The sequence below is a fragment of the Zootoca vivipara genome, chromosome 6, assembly GCF_963506605.1.
Source record: "Zootoca vivipara chromosome 6, rZooViv1.1, whole genome shotgun sequence".
Classification (NCBI taxonomy): Eukaryota; Metazoa; Chordata; class Lepidosauria; order Squamata; family Lacertidae; genus Zootoca; species Zootoca vivipara.
The window spans coordinates 46,458,074-46,472,668 of record NC_083281.1 but is presented as its reverse complement, the minus strand read 5'-3'; the positions used below and the strand labels follow the sequence as shown (position 1 = coordinate 46,472,668).

Genomic DNA, 14,595 nt, shown 5'->3' with positions numbered 1-14,595 from the left:
AAGGTATCTTTCTGCTCCCTTCTATCTTCCTGGTCTCCTCGTGGCTGGGAATGATGGGAGTTGTGGTCCAAGGCATCTGGAGGGTGTCAGGTTGACAAAGGCTGCTCTATGAGGCCCCACTGAAATGCACTATACCAGGCACCCCCAAACTGCGGCCCTCCAGATGTTTTGGCCTGCAGCTCCCATGATCCTTAGCTAACAGGACCAGTGGTCAGGGAAGATGGGAATTGTAGTCCAAAACATCTGGAGGGCCAAAGTTTGGGGATGGCTGCACTATACATTTCAAACAGAGCCCTATCACTTTAAACAGCAATGTCTTCCCCCAAAGGCTCCTGGGAGCTGTAGTTTGTTAAGGTGGCTGAGAGTTGTTGGGAGGCCACCCATTCCTTCTCTCAGAGCTAAAATCCCCAGAGTTCCCTGGGAAGAGGGCCTGATTGTTAAGCCATTCTGGGAACTGTAGTTCTGTGAGGGGTATAGGGGTCTCCTAACAACTCTCAGCACCATAGCTGTCAAGTTCTCCCTTTTTTAAAGGGAAATTCCCTTATGCTGAATAGGCTTCCTCGCGAGAAAAGGGAAAACTTGACAGCTATGCTCAGCACCCTTAAACTGTAGCTCCCAGAATTCTCTGGGGGAAGCCATGACGGTTTAAAGTGATATCACAGCGCTTTGTGTGTATTATGTGAATGTGGCCACTTATATCAGGAGTGGCTAACCTTTACTGACCCAAGGACCACAACAAGGGCTGGCCAACCCTGAGGGCTGTATGCCTCCTTCGCATGCACACACGGATGTGCATAAACACATTCAGATGAACACACAATATTCAGACCCCAGCACTATTTTGCTAATTAGCAAAGAAGCAGAATGGAGTTCAGGGGTGGAAGAAGAGAAGTTTGGATTTGATATCCCGCTTAATCACTACCTGAAGGAGTCTCAAAGCGGCTAACAATCTCCTTTCCCTTCCTCTTCCACAACAAACACTCTGTGAGGTGAGTGGGGCTAATAGACTTCAGAGAAGTGTGACTGGCCCAAGGTCACCCAGCAGCTGCATGTGGAGGAGCGGAGACGTGAACCCAGTTCCCCAGATTACGAGTCTACCACTCTTAACCACTACACCACACTGGCTCTCCTCGCTTTACCTTCCCTCCCTCTGGGGCTCCACCACTGTGAAGTCTTGGGAAACAGAAAGGAGTCCTCCTTCCTAAGACCTTCCTAAAACAGCAGCACCCCAGAGGGAGGAAAGGCCCCCTTTAAAGGTAAAAAGAGGCAACTGATTTAGAGACATGAGGTGTTTTGGACACCCAAGAAAGCCGAACAACAGCTAGCAAAGGATGAGGAAGAGGAGCAAGCTGAACACAGATTAACAACAAAAATAAAATTCTTTTCTTTGCAAAAAAAGGCAAATGTGGGAGGCACGTTTGTAGGGGGCAGATATGACCTTTGGGTCTGCTACCCCCACACGGAAAAGTTTTTGAAGAACCCAGTTTGAAAGCCTCACAACCCAAATCTCTCAGTTGCGTTGTTATATTAAGCATATTTATGCACTGGGCTGATGCTGTCGCAATAAACTTCAAATCAGCACCTTCAAATAAACATCCCCTTAGAAATCAGACAGCAGGGGAGAGTAATTAATCATCTTCGTAGTTTAAATGATAAATATTTCAGGCCATGATTCTTTCCTACAGGTCGTTAAAGTATTTCACTCCATCTACCCCGGAATGAAATCACAGCCATAGTGCAGGATATCTCTACTTTGGGTTTAGAGGTTTGCCAGAATCAATGCAAAAAACTCAAATTCAAAAAGAAATTGCACACAAAAAATGAGCTTTCAGCAAACACTTTATCCTTCTGAAGAGAAATCGCATGTATTATCTCACAGCCAGACTCAATACTTCAGCTGTTTAGGCAGAGATGGGGTACCTGTGCCCCTTCAAATGTTGTTGGGACTCCAGCTCCCATCAGCCCCAGCCAGCATGGCCAATGGTCACAGATGATGGGAGTTGTAGCCCAGCAAGACCTGCACTGAGGGGTTCCCACACATTATGCACCAAAACAAACCCAGGTTTGCTACCAAGTGCAGTCTTGACCAGGCATCCCCAAAATTCGGCCCTCCAGATGTTTTGGACTACAATTCCCATCTTCCCCGACCACTGGTCCTGTTAGCTAGGGATCATGGGAGTTGTAGGCCAAAACATCTGGAGGGCCGCAGTTTGGGGATGCCTGGTCTTGACAGTGACATGAAAGCTGCAGACAATCCTGGCCCTCTGAGCAGTGAACCTATGTGATCTACGTTAGCAATCATGTGCCTGTCTCACCCATACGCCACATGTTTAGGTGCACACTTATAGTGTGTGAAGCAGAACCTCTGACAGCCGAGGGCAAACATGGAGTCAGATCGACAGACCCTGGAAGACATTCACTGGAAAGTTCTTGCACAAAGAACCTACAAAAAGCAATTGAGGATTTTCTCAACAGCACAGAAACCATGCATTGGGCTTCTGTAGGAATTTTTCTAACAGATTTATCCCTCAGTCTGCAGACATGGTACCAATTTTGAGACCTGAAGGGTCTTCTTTTAAATGAGAGCTTGGGAAGTTTTGCATATGTAGCTTCCTCTCTTTTCAACTGTGAGTCTCTGAATCATTATAAAGGATGAACCAAGCCTCTGTTAATTGCCACTGCACCACACAATTGGACCAGTGAATTGCAATCCACCCCCATCTATCTGATGCTGACATATTCTGATGCACATGACAATTAAATCCCATCCATCATTCAGGGTTTTTTTTTGGGGGGGGGCGTAAAACTTAATCCAAACACCTTCCCAGGACAGCCTCTTCCCCAGAAACTCAGCATCTTGACAACAAGCTTTACAAGATAGGTGGGTCTTTAGCATCTAACAGCTAGAATGGTACACAACTCAGATATGTGTAGCAACAAACTTATGCGCAGCTTCGAAAAAGATGTTTGCCCTGAAAAGCACCAGCAAACACTACAATTCTGCACGTTTGCTTATTAATTTCTTTGGGATTTGTGTGTCTGTAAGAAAGTGCTTAGAGGCAAAGATCGCACATAAATGGGACTTATTTCCAAATAAACTGGAAGGACCAAGAAATGACAATGCAGTGGAGAATCGTCAACAAATTACTCTCTCTCAAGTCAACCTTGAGCACATTAATTCACATATGAATACAATTTCTTTCAGCTGCACTTCCTTTTTCTGTTTCTGAGCTCAGGATTACTGCAGATGAAAGAGACTTGCAAATTAAGCTCCATCGAAACAATTTCAAAACAAAAGTGACTGGAGAACAAGTGAGCAAATTCCCACTGGTGACAAATTCACTGAAAAGGCACAACCGGAAAACTCTGCGAACTCTCTTTTGGGGCTGCCAAGAGTGTGCACACACCTGGGTTAAAATCACCTTCCAAGGGGCACATTTATTTAGCTACAAAGCAGGGGTACTGGCGAAGGCGGACAGCAATCGCAACAGGTGCTTCAAACACAACATTGCAAGACAGAAGGCGGGGGGAATGTATCGGAGGGTTCGATCTGGAAACAGCACAAGCATTTCGCGGTTTTCGATTCTACTCGTCTTAGAGCTGAATTCCTGCTATCAAAGAGCATAAGTTCCATGCATTGGACGCTGCCAGGAAAAGTGTTGACCTTACCTGGAATCTGGGTACTTTGTCAAGGTGGCCAGGCTACTGGTGTACATGTGTCCTCCTACATCAATGTGCACGGGGGCGTTGGATTTGGTGAGCTGTGCTGGGAGAGGGATTCCTTGGGAAGCCAATGGAGAAACCGGAGACCGTGTTAAAGACAGCCGGGACATCGCTCTGCCTTCCTCCTAGAAGCCCCCGACAGAAAAAAGAGAAGAAGAAAAAAATCCTCTTAAGCACAGCTGTGCTTTACCTTGATTCCAATGAGATCACAGATCTAATAAGATCATTTTTGCATCTGCCTGATCACATATTCAGCTAACAAATTATTGCCACCTTCGTAATTAAGTGTATTTGCATCATACTCTTCAAAGGACCAGCGGGCAGAGAGAAAAGATGCTTATTAGCAATAAGAAATCAAGCGGGGGGGGGGGATCTTTTTCAAGGTGTCAGCCTCAAGGGGCATAAAACAAACTGCAAAATTCTAATTAAAGGTCGCGGGCTTATGTGTTAGATGTGAAATATCCCCTGACAAACGAATAACCAATTTGTGAATTGGGATTCAGGGGTTTTTGCAAGTTTGTCTCAGTAACGAGACACCTCTAAATTAGTGACTTCCTCAGTACCTAAGGCATTTCATTTAGACATGTAGTAAAATTCGCATCAAACATAGACCAAATTTTTTTCTTAAAAAACCCCCAACTACCTACACAACACAACTACTAATACCCCCCTTTTTTATCTAGAGGAAAAGCCTTCTAGCTGAAGAGGAGGATAGAACAAAAAATGTCATTTAAATAGTGACCACTGTTACCCTCTGTATACCATTTCCAAATATATTGTGTTCTCAGCTGAAGTCATATATTAGAGACCTATCTAGGAATACAGACAACAATCCTGTTTATAGTCAGTTCTTTCTTTCTTTCTTTTTTTTAAAAAAAGGAGTTTAAACTCAAAGACTTTCTTTCCATGAATTTATTCACTAAAATTCAGATTTCTATGAAAATGTCAAGAAACTTTGATTGCCCTCAGCCTTCGAGAGAATAGCAATCAGATTTTAAACTTTGACAGACAGCAGGTACTTCACTTTGCTTTAATGCTTAGAAGCTATTCCAACACGTAAGCGGTATATAAATTAATAAATAATAATCTGGATAAAACAATACTGTCACACATACATGCAACCAACATAAAATCATGCGAGACATTCCAAGTGGCACAAGCCTATACACTTCATTTCTAAACACACACACACACACACCCGCGCATTACAGCAAAATATGCCAAATATTACAGCTATGAAACATTTCAGAGAATAATTTAATTTACTTGGTATTTTGATTTGCAGTCACAACACAGAGCATCTATATTCTGCTAACATCTGACAGGCACACCCTATGCAATATTTCACAGAGATTTTCCATTTCTTACAGACTCCTTTGACTGTACTTCTCAGAATCCAAAGTCTCCCTTTTTAACATCATCGCACAAGTATGACTAGCTCGGGGAAAAATCACCCCAACAGGCAGCAAACACTTGCTTTTTCCGAATTGCACAGAAACTGATTGAAAAGTAATTTTGCGACAATGTTACAATGAATATAAACTCCACGTTTAATAGACTGTTTCGCCACTCTGCCACCAGAAATACATCACCCCATTAAGGATCCACATCCTTTCCTGTCTTGACACGCAGAAGTGCAGAATGGACATCTAACGTGAGCGCTACCCCAAAGATTAGTGCTGTCCCAGAAACTTCAGCCAGTTGGCAGGAAATTATCATTAGCATTTTGACAATAGCACCACCTTCAAGGAGATGGGCTGAATTCTTTAAAGGAGCAAATGACTCTTGGTTCTTGCCCTGAGCCATCTCAAGCAAACATTTCACATCATCAGCGGAACTATGGTACTTGCTTTCAACAAATAATTTAAGAGTGTCAGCCCCATTGTCTTCTGGCATTTCTTCCTGCTTGTAGATGCCCCATCTCCCCAGATGCCTAGAAATTATCCCAACACCAAAGAACACAATAAGCTCTTATACATACTAGATTCCTGGGTTTAAATTTTGGGGGGTCTCCAGCTAGAAGCTTGATGTCACCGCTGCCTGTCTTTGTTCTGACCCCAGCTAGCCTATTATCCCCTAATAATAGTGTTACAGGAGCTGCCTAGGAAGTCCCTATAACTAAAGGCAGCAATTTCCTTCTGAATAATCAGTGTTCTGCCTTCCTCCTCCTTCAGAATGAAATCTTAGCACAGAGAAAGCCCTTCAAACAATTCTTACTTTGCAATGGTTTTATCTTGCAATAGAGACTTCTGGCAAGAAATGACAGCCGCTAGATAAAGGCAGAAGGCGCAGACTGTTCCGATTTGCAGAAGCAGGATTCCCATTGAATTTACAGAAACAAGAGTGTAGTCCAAGTGCTCCAGCTAACCTACAACAGCAACATCTCTGTCTGAGGGTCCCTCATCCAAAATATGTCCCCTTGGAATCAAGTTCCACTCTAGGAGGCATAACCCTGGTAAGAGTGATTAGGACTGCAGGCTCCCAGCTTCATCACAAGCATTTTTACTCAGAAGTAAGTCCATCTGTTTCCAATGGGGCTCACTTTCCAGCAATTTTGCATAGGGCTATAACATTAATTTCTCATTCTGGAAGTCAACTGTGCAATCTAGTAATTTATACTATTCCCTTGCATGGCTTTTTGATTTGCCTCTGTGCACTGTTGAGCTGTCTCTCACTTGTTAGATGCAGAAAAAAATTTATTCAAGTCTGCAGTCTACAAAATTGTGCAGATGCTAATCTAAACCTAATGGGGACCCAGATCTGAATTCAGAGTGGACTAGAAAGTTGGGTACGCAGATTACAAAAAACACCACCCAGGTTTTTGTTTGTTTTTTGTACCAGAAGAGGGATATTATGAGCTGTAAACATGTAACTGACTCTTTTGCTCTCATTCACTTAAAATGACATTTTTTCTCAAGCACTGTATCTATACCATCAAAAAGTATTCAAAGAAAGGTAAACATTTTTGTATTTGTATCTGAAGAATCCACTGAAAGAATCAAACTGTCTTTTGGTTTACTGCTTCTGAAATGAACTTTTGAAATATTCTGAGGCAGTCTCAAGTGAAAGTTTTTACAGAGTAATTAAGAATTTTGTGTGTGTGTGTGTGTGTGTGTGTGTGTGTGTGTGTGTGTGTAAACTAAGCACACTGTATTAGTTCAAATTATCCCTGTGTGGTTTGTCTACACAAGAAGAGGATCTCTGGGAGTTTGCTGAAGGCAGAGAGACTGATTCACTGGGAAATTCTCCTGCGCCAGCCCTGCTTGAAATGAATGGGCAGTCTTGCAATGCTCTCATTCAAAAGAAAGCTCATTGGATGATGGCAACAAACCAACAGACCTGATACCCAAACTGCCTCCATGTTGGTGTGCAGAGCAGCTTTCTAGCATCTCTCACCAGGATCTTCCAAAAGGCAGCTTATTTCTTCCCGCCTTCCTGTGCTAACTGCCTAAGTGCTGCTTGTAAAAACTATTTGCCCGTGGAAAGTGAAATAAGCACCATCCTATGCTCATTTACACACAAAATGATTTTGTGTCCCATTGAGCTCACAGTTGTTCCGCTCTCTAGGGGTGATTAAACTAGCTAGGCTGCTACAGCTTGCAATGATTTCACCGAATCGCTTCCCCATGAAGTTGCTTCTTTGCTAAGCTGTTATTTTAACCATAAAAGGTAAACAGAAGGCAGTTGTAAGAGCTCCATTCAACTCCATGCCCAGGGCTATCACCCTGGGGCAGAGAATGCTGAAAGACTGCAGAAATTTCCAGGGTGTTGCCTGTGTCTTCATTCTCTCTCTCTCTCACACACACACAAGCCTACAGGAATATTATTCATTTAATATACACTCTAGATGCTACAATTTGAAATCCTACCCCCCCCAAAAGACTTCAAAAAAGTGCAAAATAAGTTTGGGATGGATAAACTTTCCCTTTTTTTGTACATACACACCCTGGGGGGCGGGGGCATAGTAACCAATACTGCTGATGATGGGGTGGGGTTGTGTGTTTTTGGAGGGAAAAGGGAGAAATATATATATCCATATATCTGAAAGCAACTGCAGAAACTAAAAGGCAAAGCAGGTAAAGGCCAAGGGAGGGAAGGTGAGAGGCTGCAAACAAAAAGAAACTACAGCAAATGGTATGCAGGGATTAAAAACCAAACAAAAAGGGGGAGAAGCAGGCAAAGAAAGGAGCTCCAAAAGAAGGACAAAGTTTAAATCAAGGCACACAGACACTTAAAAGCCTACAGATGGGAAGCCAGACTAATTAAGGATGTAAAAACGCTTTTGTTTCTAAAGTTTATTGTTGCCAGGATAAAAAAAATTAATTGAAACTAATGCTGTTATTCACTCATGCAGTTTAATTCCTTCATGCCCATTTAAGAGATGAAATGAAAACTGCGGGTTTTTAAGAGATGCCTTGAAACAATGCAATATACTTCCCCCCCACCCTTCTCTAGGATGCAAAAGGGACATCTTGCTTTCAGCCAGCCAGCCGTTTATCAAAAGCTTCAAGTGCATCCAAACTACTCCAGCTAAGGACTAGACGTCCAGCAGGAAAGTCTGCAGGAGTCCCCCTGGAATGAAGGGTGGCCTGGCACAGCTTCCCTTCCCACCTCCACCGCACATTCAAGGGAGCTTGTGCAGGAGACCTTCCTGGGCTGCACCTCCTGCCTTTTTATCAGATCAAATCTAAAACCTGCTCCCTGGCCCATCACTGCATTGGGCTCTCTTGGTCAAAGGGAGGTCTAGGGCAACACCTGGATATAAGCATTTTGCACAGCACCTTTTCTGCGCCCCCCCCAGCCCTTGTCCTCAGGAGAATATTAGTGCTCCCCTCCCTTTTGCAAGTGTCTTTTAACCTTTCCGTAGAAAATGTGCCCGTGGGTTAAGACATAGAAGGCCTGGACACCTTTGTCTGTGCAAAAGATGCTCAGCTCTCCACAGCTGGGAGCCTTTAAAAGGATGCAGGGGGTGGAAGAACTGCACAACCAGGGAGTTGACAGCTGAGGTGTAATCTGGTCATCAGGAGTGTAGCAGGGGTGCAAGTTCATAGCCTCCTGTCAATATCTGCCTAGGTGTTTTTATGGGAATGGATGGAGAGTTCAGCCAGAGCTATTGCTAGGAAGCGGCTTCCCTTAAAAGTTTCCAGCTCGCTTAAGCACAGAACTTGGTATGAAAGGTGCTTTCTGTCCCTCCATCCTATGTGTGCACACAAACACAACACAACACACAAGCGTGCACTTTCCTCAGCAGGAAGAAGTTGCACGGGTCTCAGCTGAAACTTCCCTCTATATAGAAAGTACAGCCTTCTGTAGGCTCACGTGGAGGGCCATCCCATTATGTTGAATGGGCCCCAGGCTAAGTTCTGTATCAGAGAGCAGCCTGGGGGTCTTTAAGACTAAATCTCAGCACAAACTAGAGCAGGCATCCCCATCTGCTCGCCAGCGGGCAAGTGGCCCCACACATCCAAACACCACGCGCCGGTCCCCTTTTTGAGCGCTGGTCATCCTCTAAACAGCATTCAGCGAGGCTCGCTCCAAACTTTTGGCTTTGCCAAAGAAAAGCTCCCAGCAGTAACGGGAAGCAGCCCCGCTCCCCAAACAAACAAAAATCAAAGAATAAAATTAAATTAAAAGAGCAACATGGCGCCTTTTCTTCTTCTTTCACAGAAGCAGCAAAGCAGGCAGATGGAAGAGGGAGAGAGTAGTGTCTCCCCCTCTAGAAAGGGGAGCTCCAGCCCCAGAGCAGGGCTTGGGGAGCCCCGCGCGCGGCGTGTACCGACAGCGCAAACCGACGATCGCCGGCAGTCCTGGGCCAAGCCGGCTCGGCTCGCCGCCCTCTCCTAATCGCTGGCGCCAGACTTTCATTCACAGCCCGCCTGCCTGCCTGGGGCTTTGGCTCCCCCTCTCAGCCGCTCCCCTCAAGCACTTTTCCATCATCATCCTCACCATTTCTTTGGCCTTTTGTGCAGAACCACCCCTCGGGGAAGGGGGCTTCCTAAAGAAGGGACGCCCCCCTTTCCCCCCAGCCGGGGAGAAAACAGAAAGCACCAGGAGCGCCAATATTGCCCCCCGCCCCACCCGGCACTCACCCCCAAAGCAGCCGGCAGCCCTTTCTGGCGCCCCTCATCGTCACCCCAACCACCGATTCCCCCGGCCCCCCCCCGCTTCCAAAGCTGTCAAGGCGCGCTCGCTCGTGCATGTACCATTCAAACGCCGCGGGGGCCCCAGCGAGCGCCGCGCGCTTTCCTCCCCACGCCAGCCGCAGCTCCCTTGGCCCCGGATCTTTTCCACCGCCTCCCCCTTCCCACCCCTCTTCCAGCTTCTCCAGCTTGATGCTAGGAGGGCAGCAGCGAGAGGCGAGCAGCCTCGGGCTGGGGGGCTCCAGCCAAGCTGGCCATCATCGCTGCTGCCTCCTGCCTTTTTTTAACGGGAGAAAAATAATAAAAGGCAAAGCTACACACATACGCGCGACCGCGCGGAACAAGCGCGCGCACGGAACCATGCATGCACACGCGTGCACACACACACACACAGTGCAAAGGAAGGGTTTGGCTGGAAGTGTCACTGTAGCTTTAAAAAAAGGCAGCTGCACACACAAGACCCAAGATCCGAGTTGAGTTGCAAGAACCACTTGGGGAGGGGGGGGGATCCCCTGCTTTGGAAGGCGCGCACGGTGCAACCAAGGAAGGAAGCAGAGAGAGGGGGAGAGAGAGAGAGAGAAGCAGGCAAGCAGGAGGAGCCCGCTCGCCCGCCTTCCCCCGCCAGCCCGGGTCGCCCGCCTTACCTTGAGCGCAGGCGGCGAAGAAGAAACGCCGACGAGCTGGGCCAAGCCCCCCGTCCTCCGCGCTGCGCGCCGCTCACTTAGCGAGGCGGAGGGAGCTCGGGGCGCCTTTGTAGGTTCCTCTGGCTGAGCTGCCTCCGACCCTGCTGCCGCCGCTGATGCGATGCAATATTATTGTAGATCTATTTGCCCAGGCTTCTTCTCTCTCTCTCTCTTTTCTTCTTTTCTGTTTGTTTTGCCTCGTCTGCGCGGGGAGGGGAGGAAAGCGGGGTGGCGGAGGAGGAGGGGGATCAGGGAGAGAAGAGCCTTAAAACAGAGGAGCCGAGGCTGCTCGGGAGAAGAAAGGCAATAATCTCCTCTCTAAATAACGCGGGGAGAGGAGGGGGGAAAGGGAGGGAAAAAAGAAGGGGGAGAGAGAGAGAAAGGAAACCGCGAAAGGGAGACGGCGGCAGCAGCGGCTTCTCGCTCTGGGCTCTGAAAAAACGCCTCCGGCTCCGCCGCCACGTTAGGCTGCAATTAGCTCAGCCCTTTTCGCTCTCCTCTCGCCTGGGCTAGTTTCTCAGGAAAAGCCGATCTTGGCCCCAACCTTCTGCAAAATCTGCCCTCCCCCACGCCGGATTTGTTGTTATTTATTTTTTAAAATTAACTCTTTCTGTGTCTTGCTTTAATTTTTAAAAAGAAAAAAAATCCTGTTGCAAATCTGCCTCCTCCCCGTCGCACCGACTTCCCCCTGCAAAATCGCTCCCCCCCCTTCTCCTCGCGAGCACCAAGCTTTGGTCCTGTGTCGAAATCTCGCCTCTTTTTTTTGCTAACGGTCCTGCCTCTTCGTCTTCCTTGGCTGGGGGCTGGGGGGGGGAGGATAACGGTTTGGCGCCGCCGGAGTCCTCAGGGCCACGTCCCTTCCAGAGAGACTTTAGTGCAAAAGAAGGAAAAGGTGGGGGTGGGGGCGCGCGAGGGAGGGAGCGCGCGCGAGGGGGAGCGCAAAGCTGATTTTAATCACTGTCATTTGGTCTGATGTAATATTTCCCGGGGCATTTCCCAACTAGGCATAAATTTGCAGCTCCCAAATAAGTCAGGCAGGGCACGTTTTGCACATCGTTGGAGTCCTCCCTCGTTACAACGAGGGGAGCACCCGGGCCGCTGTTGCACTTCTTGATAAACTGGAGCAAGTTTTGGAGACGGGTTCCCCCCCCCCTCTTTTAATTACAAGACGAGCTCAGCGATCGAGGGGCTCAAATGGAGAGCCAAGCAGAATAAGCCTTCCCTCCCCGTTTCGATGACTCTTCTTTGGGGATCCGATTTTGTTTTATTCTCTCCTCCCCGACCCCCCCCCCCCGCGCCTCGGCTTGCAAACGCTCCCCCAATGCCCTGCAGGCCACTGGAAGCGAATGACGTCCACGGCCAGGCATTGTGCGGCGGGAGAAAAGCGCCCTGGCAGGCCGCCTCGGGCCAAATGCGCCATTTCCATTGATGGCGCACGGCGAGAGATGGAGATGTCTGTTGCTGCTGCCGCCGCCGCCGAGGCTTTGCCCAGGCAGGCGAGCAGCTCCAGGGGCGCTCCTGCTTCCTCCGGCCCGGCCGCAGCAGCCTGGTCTGGCCTCCTCCCTGTGTACACCCCCCCCCCCGCGCCTGCTGGAAGCTTTCTCTCCGCCTCCTCCCTGCGCCTCCAGCCTTCGCCATAAACTTTGAACAAAAGCAGGTCGGATTGCGGGCCAAGCGTTTGTGCAGCGCGCTCCCTCCGGGGGAAACCGCCTCCAGCCCTCGGCGCCCCAATGAGGAGCGCGCTTGCCTCCCCTTGGCTGGCTGGCTGGCAGGAGCAACTTTCTGCCTGTCTGCCTTTCTTCCTAACATTCATGGCCTCCCAAACTCCTCAATGTGCTCCCGAGGAAGGAAAGAATGGACTCTCCATCGGCTTCGGCGTGCGCAAAAAAGACTACAGTCATCTTACCCCGGGCTTCTCCCCACTTCCAAATTATTGGAGAGGCATTTCTTGATAGAGGGGGTTGGCCTGGGAAATACTTATTTGATAGCTTGTACGTTGTCAATTTCACAGATATGAGCGCCATCCCTCCAGCCTGTCCTGCCAGTGATCGGCTGCAGCTGCAGGCGTTTATTTCCTCTCATGGAAGGAACAAATGAGATCCCTGTTGGCCAATCATCCAAACAAAAACGCGCATAATTCTCCACTGCCCCCCCCCTCCAGAAGTTCCTATTAACCACTTTTCCATGCGCACACATTCCAACTAGACCAAGCCGAACTGATGGGAGAGATGTGCATCCCCACCCTTCGTTGCCCTCCCAAATTACAATGCTTAACTTCAAGTCTCCATTATTAGTACAATTTCTCCAGAATATCCTTCTTTTTAGCTTTACTGTAAAATCTGCACTAAGGACATCAAAATGTGTGTCAGTGTTATAGAATACAGCAGTTCAAGAAATTGACAGACATAACTAGGAGACCTCAAGTATTCACTTATAGTCATTAAAATATGGGGCCAGAGAACTTTAAGAAAAATATCCATTCGTGTGTGTGTGTGTGTGTGTATTCATTCATCTGACCCTGGCTTCCCCCACCTGATGTTTTCCATACTGAGGCTGATAGGAATTGTAGTCCACAACATCTGGAGGACAAAACTTGGGAACAGTTCTGGTCTATTGGAGCATCGCCTTCACTTTCAAGTATGTTAAGTCTCCCCTGTGTTCCTCTCTGTTCCAGGGAGTTCTGTAGCAGTTCTTACCTGGGATGTTAATCCCGAGGAAACTATTCCTTCTCTTTAGATTTTATATTACTGACTGCCACCACTTTCCCCAGTCTTACTTTCCAATTCTTATGCTCACTTTCCAAATCTTTTTTTGAGTACTGTACAGTAAGCCCTCAATTTACATGGAGTTTATATTCTGGGGATCGTGCCTAAAGCCAAACTTGTGTATCGTCAGGTTCAATGGTGCGTGGGATTGCCAAAAATATTTTTTTCTGGAACTCCTTTCCATCCCCTTTGTCATTTTTTGGCAGGCGCGTAAAGCTGAATATGTGCAAGTTAAACACATGGAATTTGCAACCTTACTGTATGTTCAGAGTCTAAGGTTCTTGTATTAATTTACAAAGCCCCAAACAACTTGGGTCCTGGGTACCTCAGACATCGCCTGATCCCTTTTATCCCTGCTCGATCACTGAGATCTTCTGCAGGAGGGTCTGAGTTGGCAAGCCTACTCAGTTGTTGTCATGAGAAACTGAGCCTTTAGTTCTAGTTACAGTTGGTCTGAGTCGAAACAAAATAAAAAAATTCCTTCAGTAGCACCTTAAAGACCAACTAAATTTTTATTTTGGTATGAGCTTTCGTGTGTGCATGCACACGAAAGCTCATACCAAAATAAAAACTTAGTTGGTCTTTAAGGTGCTACTGAAGGAATTTTTTTTTATTTTGAGCCTTTAGTGTCATCAGCCCAGTCCTGTGGAACACCCTGCCACTAGAGATTTGGCAGGGACCTTATGTGCCAACTTTTAAATGCCTGCCAGGCCTATTCTGCCAGGCCTATGCAGGCAATTAAGAACACATTCTTCCACAATGGTTAATTGATGCCTGCTTTTAATTTTTTATGGTTTTATTGTATGGTTTAATGTTTTTATCGCTGTAAACCTTTTTATTTTTGTATTACATTGCAGTATACAAATACTTTTATGAATAAATTTTAAGAAATATGTCATACTGTATTTGTGACACATGTCTGTTGGATTTAAACTAAGTTTAAACTTTAGCGCCTACTAGCCACAAGGAGGAGCAACTGCAGAAAAGCTATGCAATCTCCCCCCCCTCCATCATTGCTATTGTTCTGCAAAAGCTAAGGACAAGGTGAATAACCTTTCTTCTTTCTAACTTTTCCAACAAAAGTCAAGGCCTCATAATTTTGGTCTACCCACTCTTGGTTTTCCTGATGCTTCTCCTCATTACCAAGGGATACAAAGGAAAAGACGCAAAGCCTCTTTAAAACTGAGGGTTCAGGGTTTTTATTTTTATTTTTGGTTTTTTAAAAAAGTTATCTTCTGTAACAAGGATAAACAGAAAGTTTTTTTTTCCTAAGGGGAATTTATT

At 46.9% G+C, this 14,595-nt stretch overlaps 1 protein-coding gene across 1 annotated transcript in view; it reads right to left on the bottom strand.

The window, feature by feature from the left end:
* The window catches only part of KCTD15 (potassium channel tetramerization domain containing 15), a 72,357-nt gene extending 60,927 nt beyond the window's left edge, over positions 1 to 11,430 (bottom strand). Inside the window, exons 1-2 of the mRNA XM_035120478.2 lie at positions 10,508 to 11,430; positions 3,670 to 3,848 (exon numbers count right to left, since the gene is read on the bottom strand). Of these exons, the coding sequence (XP_034976369.1) occupies positions 3,670 to 3,833 (164 nt within the window). The 5' untranslated portion in view covers positions 3,834 to 3,848; positions 10,508 to 11,430. The remainder of the gene's footprint in view (positions 1 to 3,669; positions 3,849 to 10,507) is intronic.
* Between the last annotated feature and the right edge of the window lie 3,165 nt (positions 11,431 to 14,595).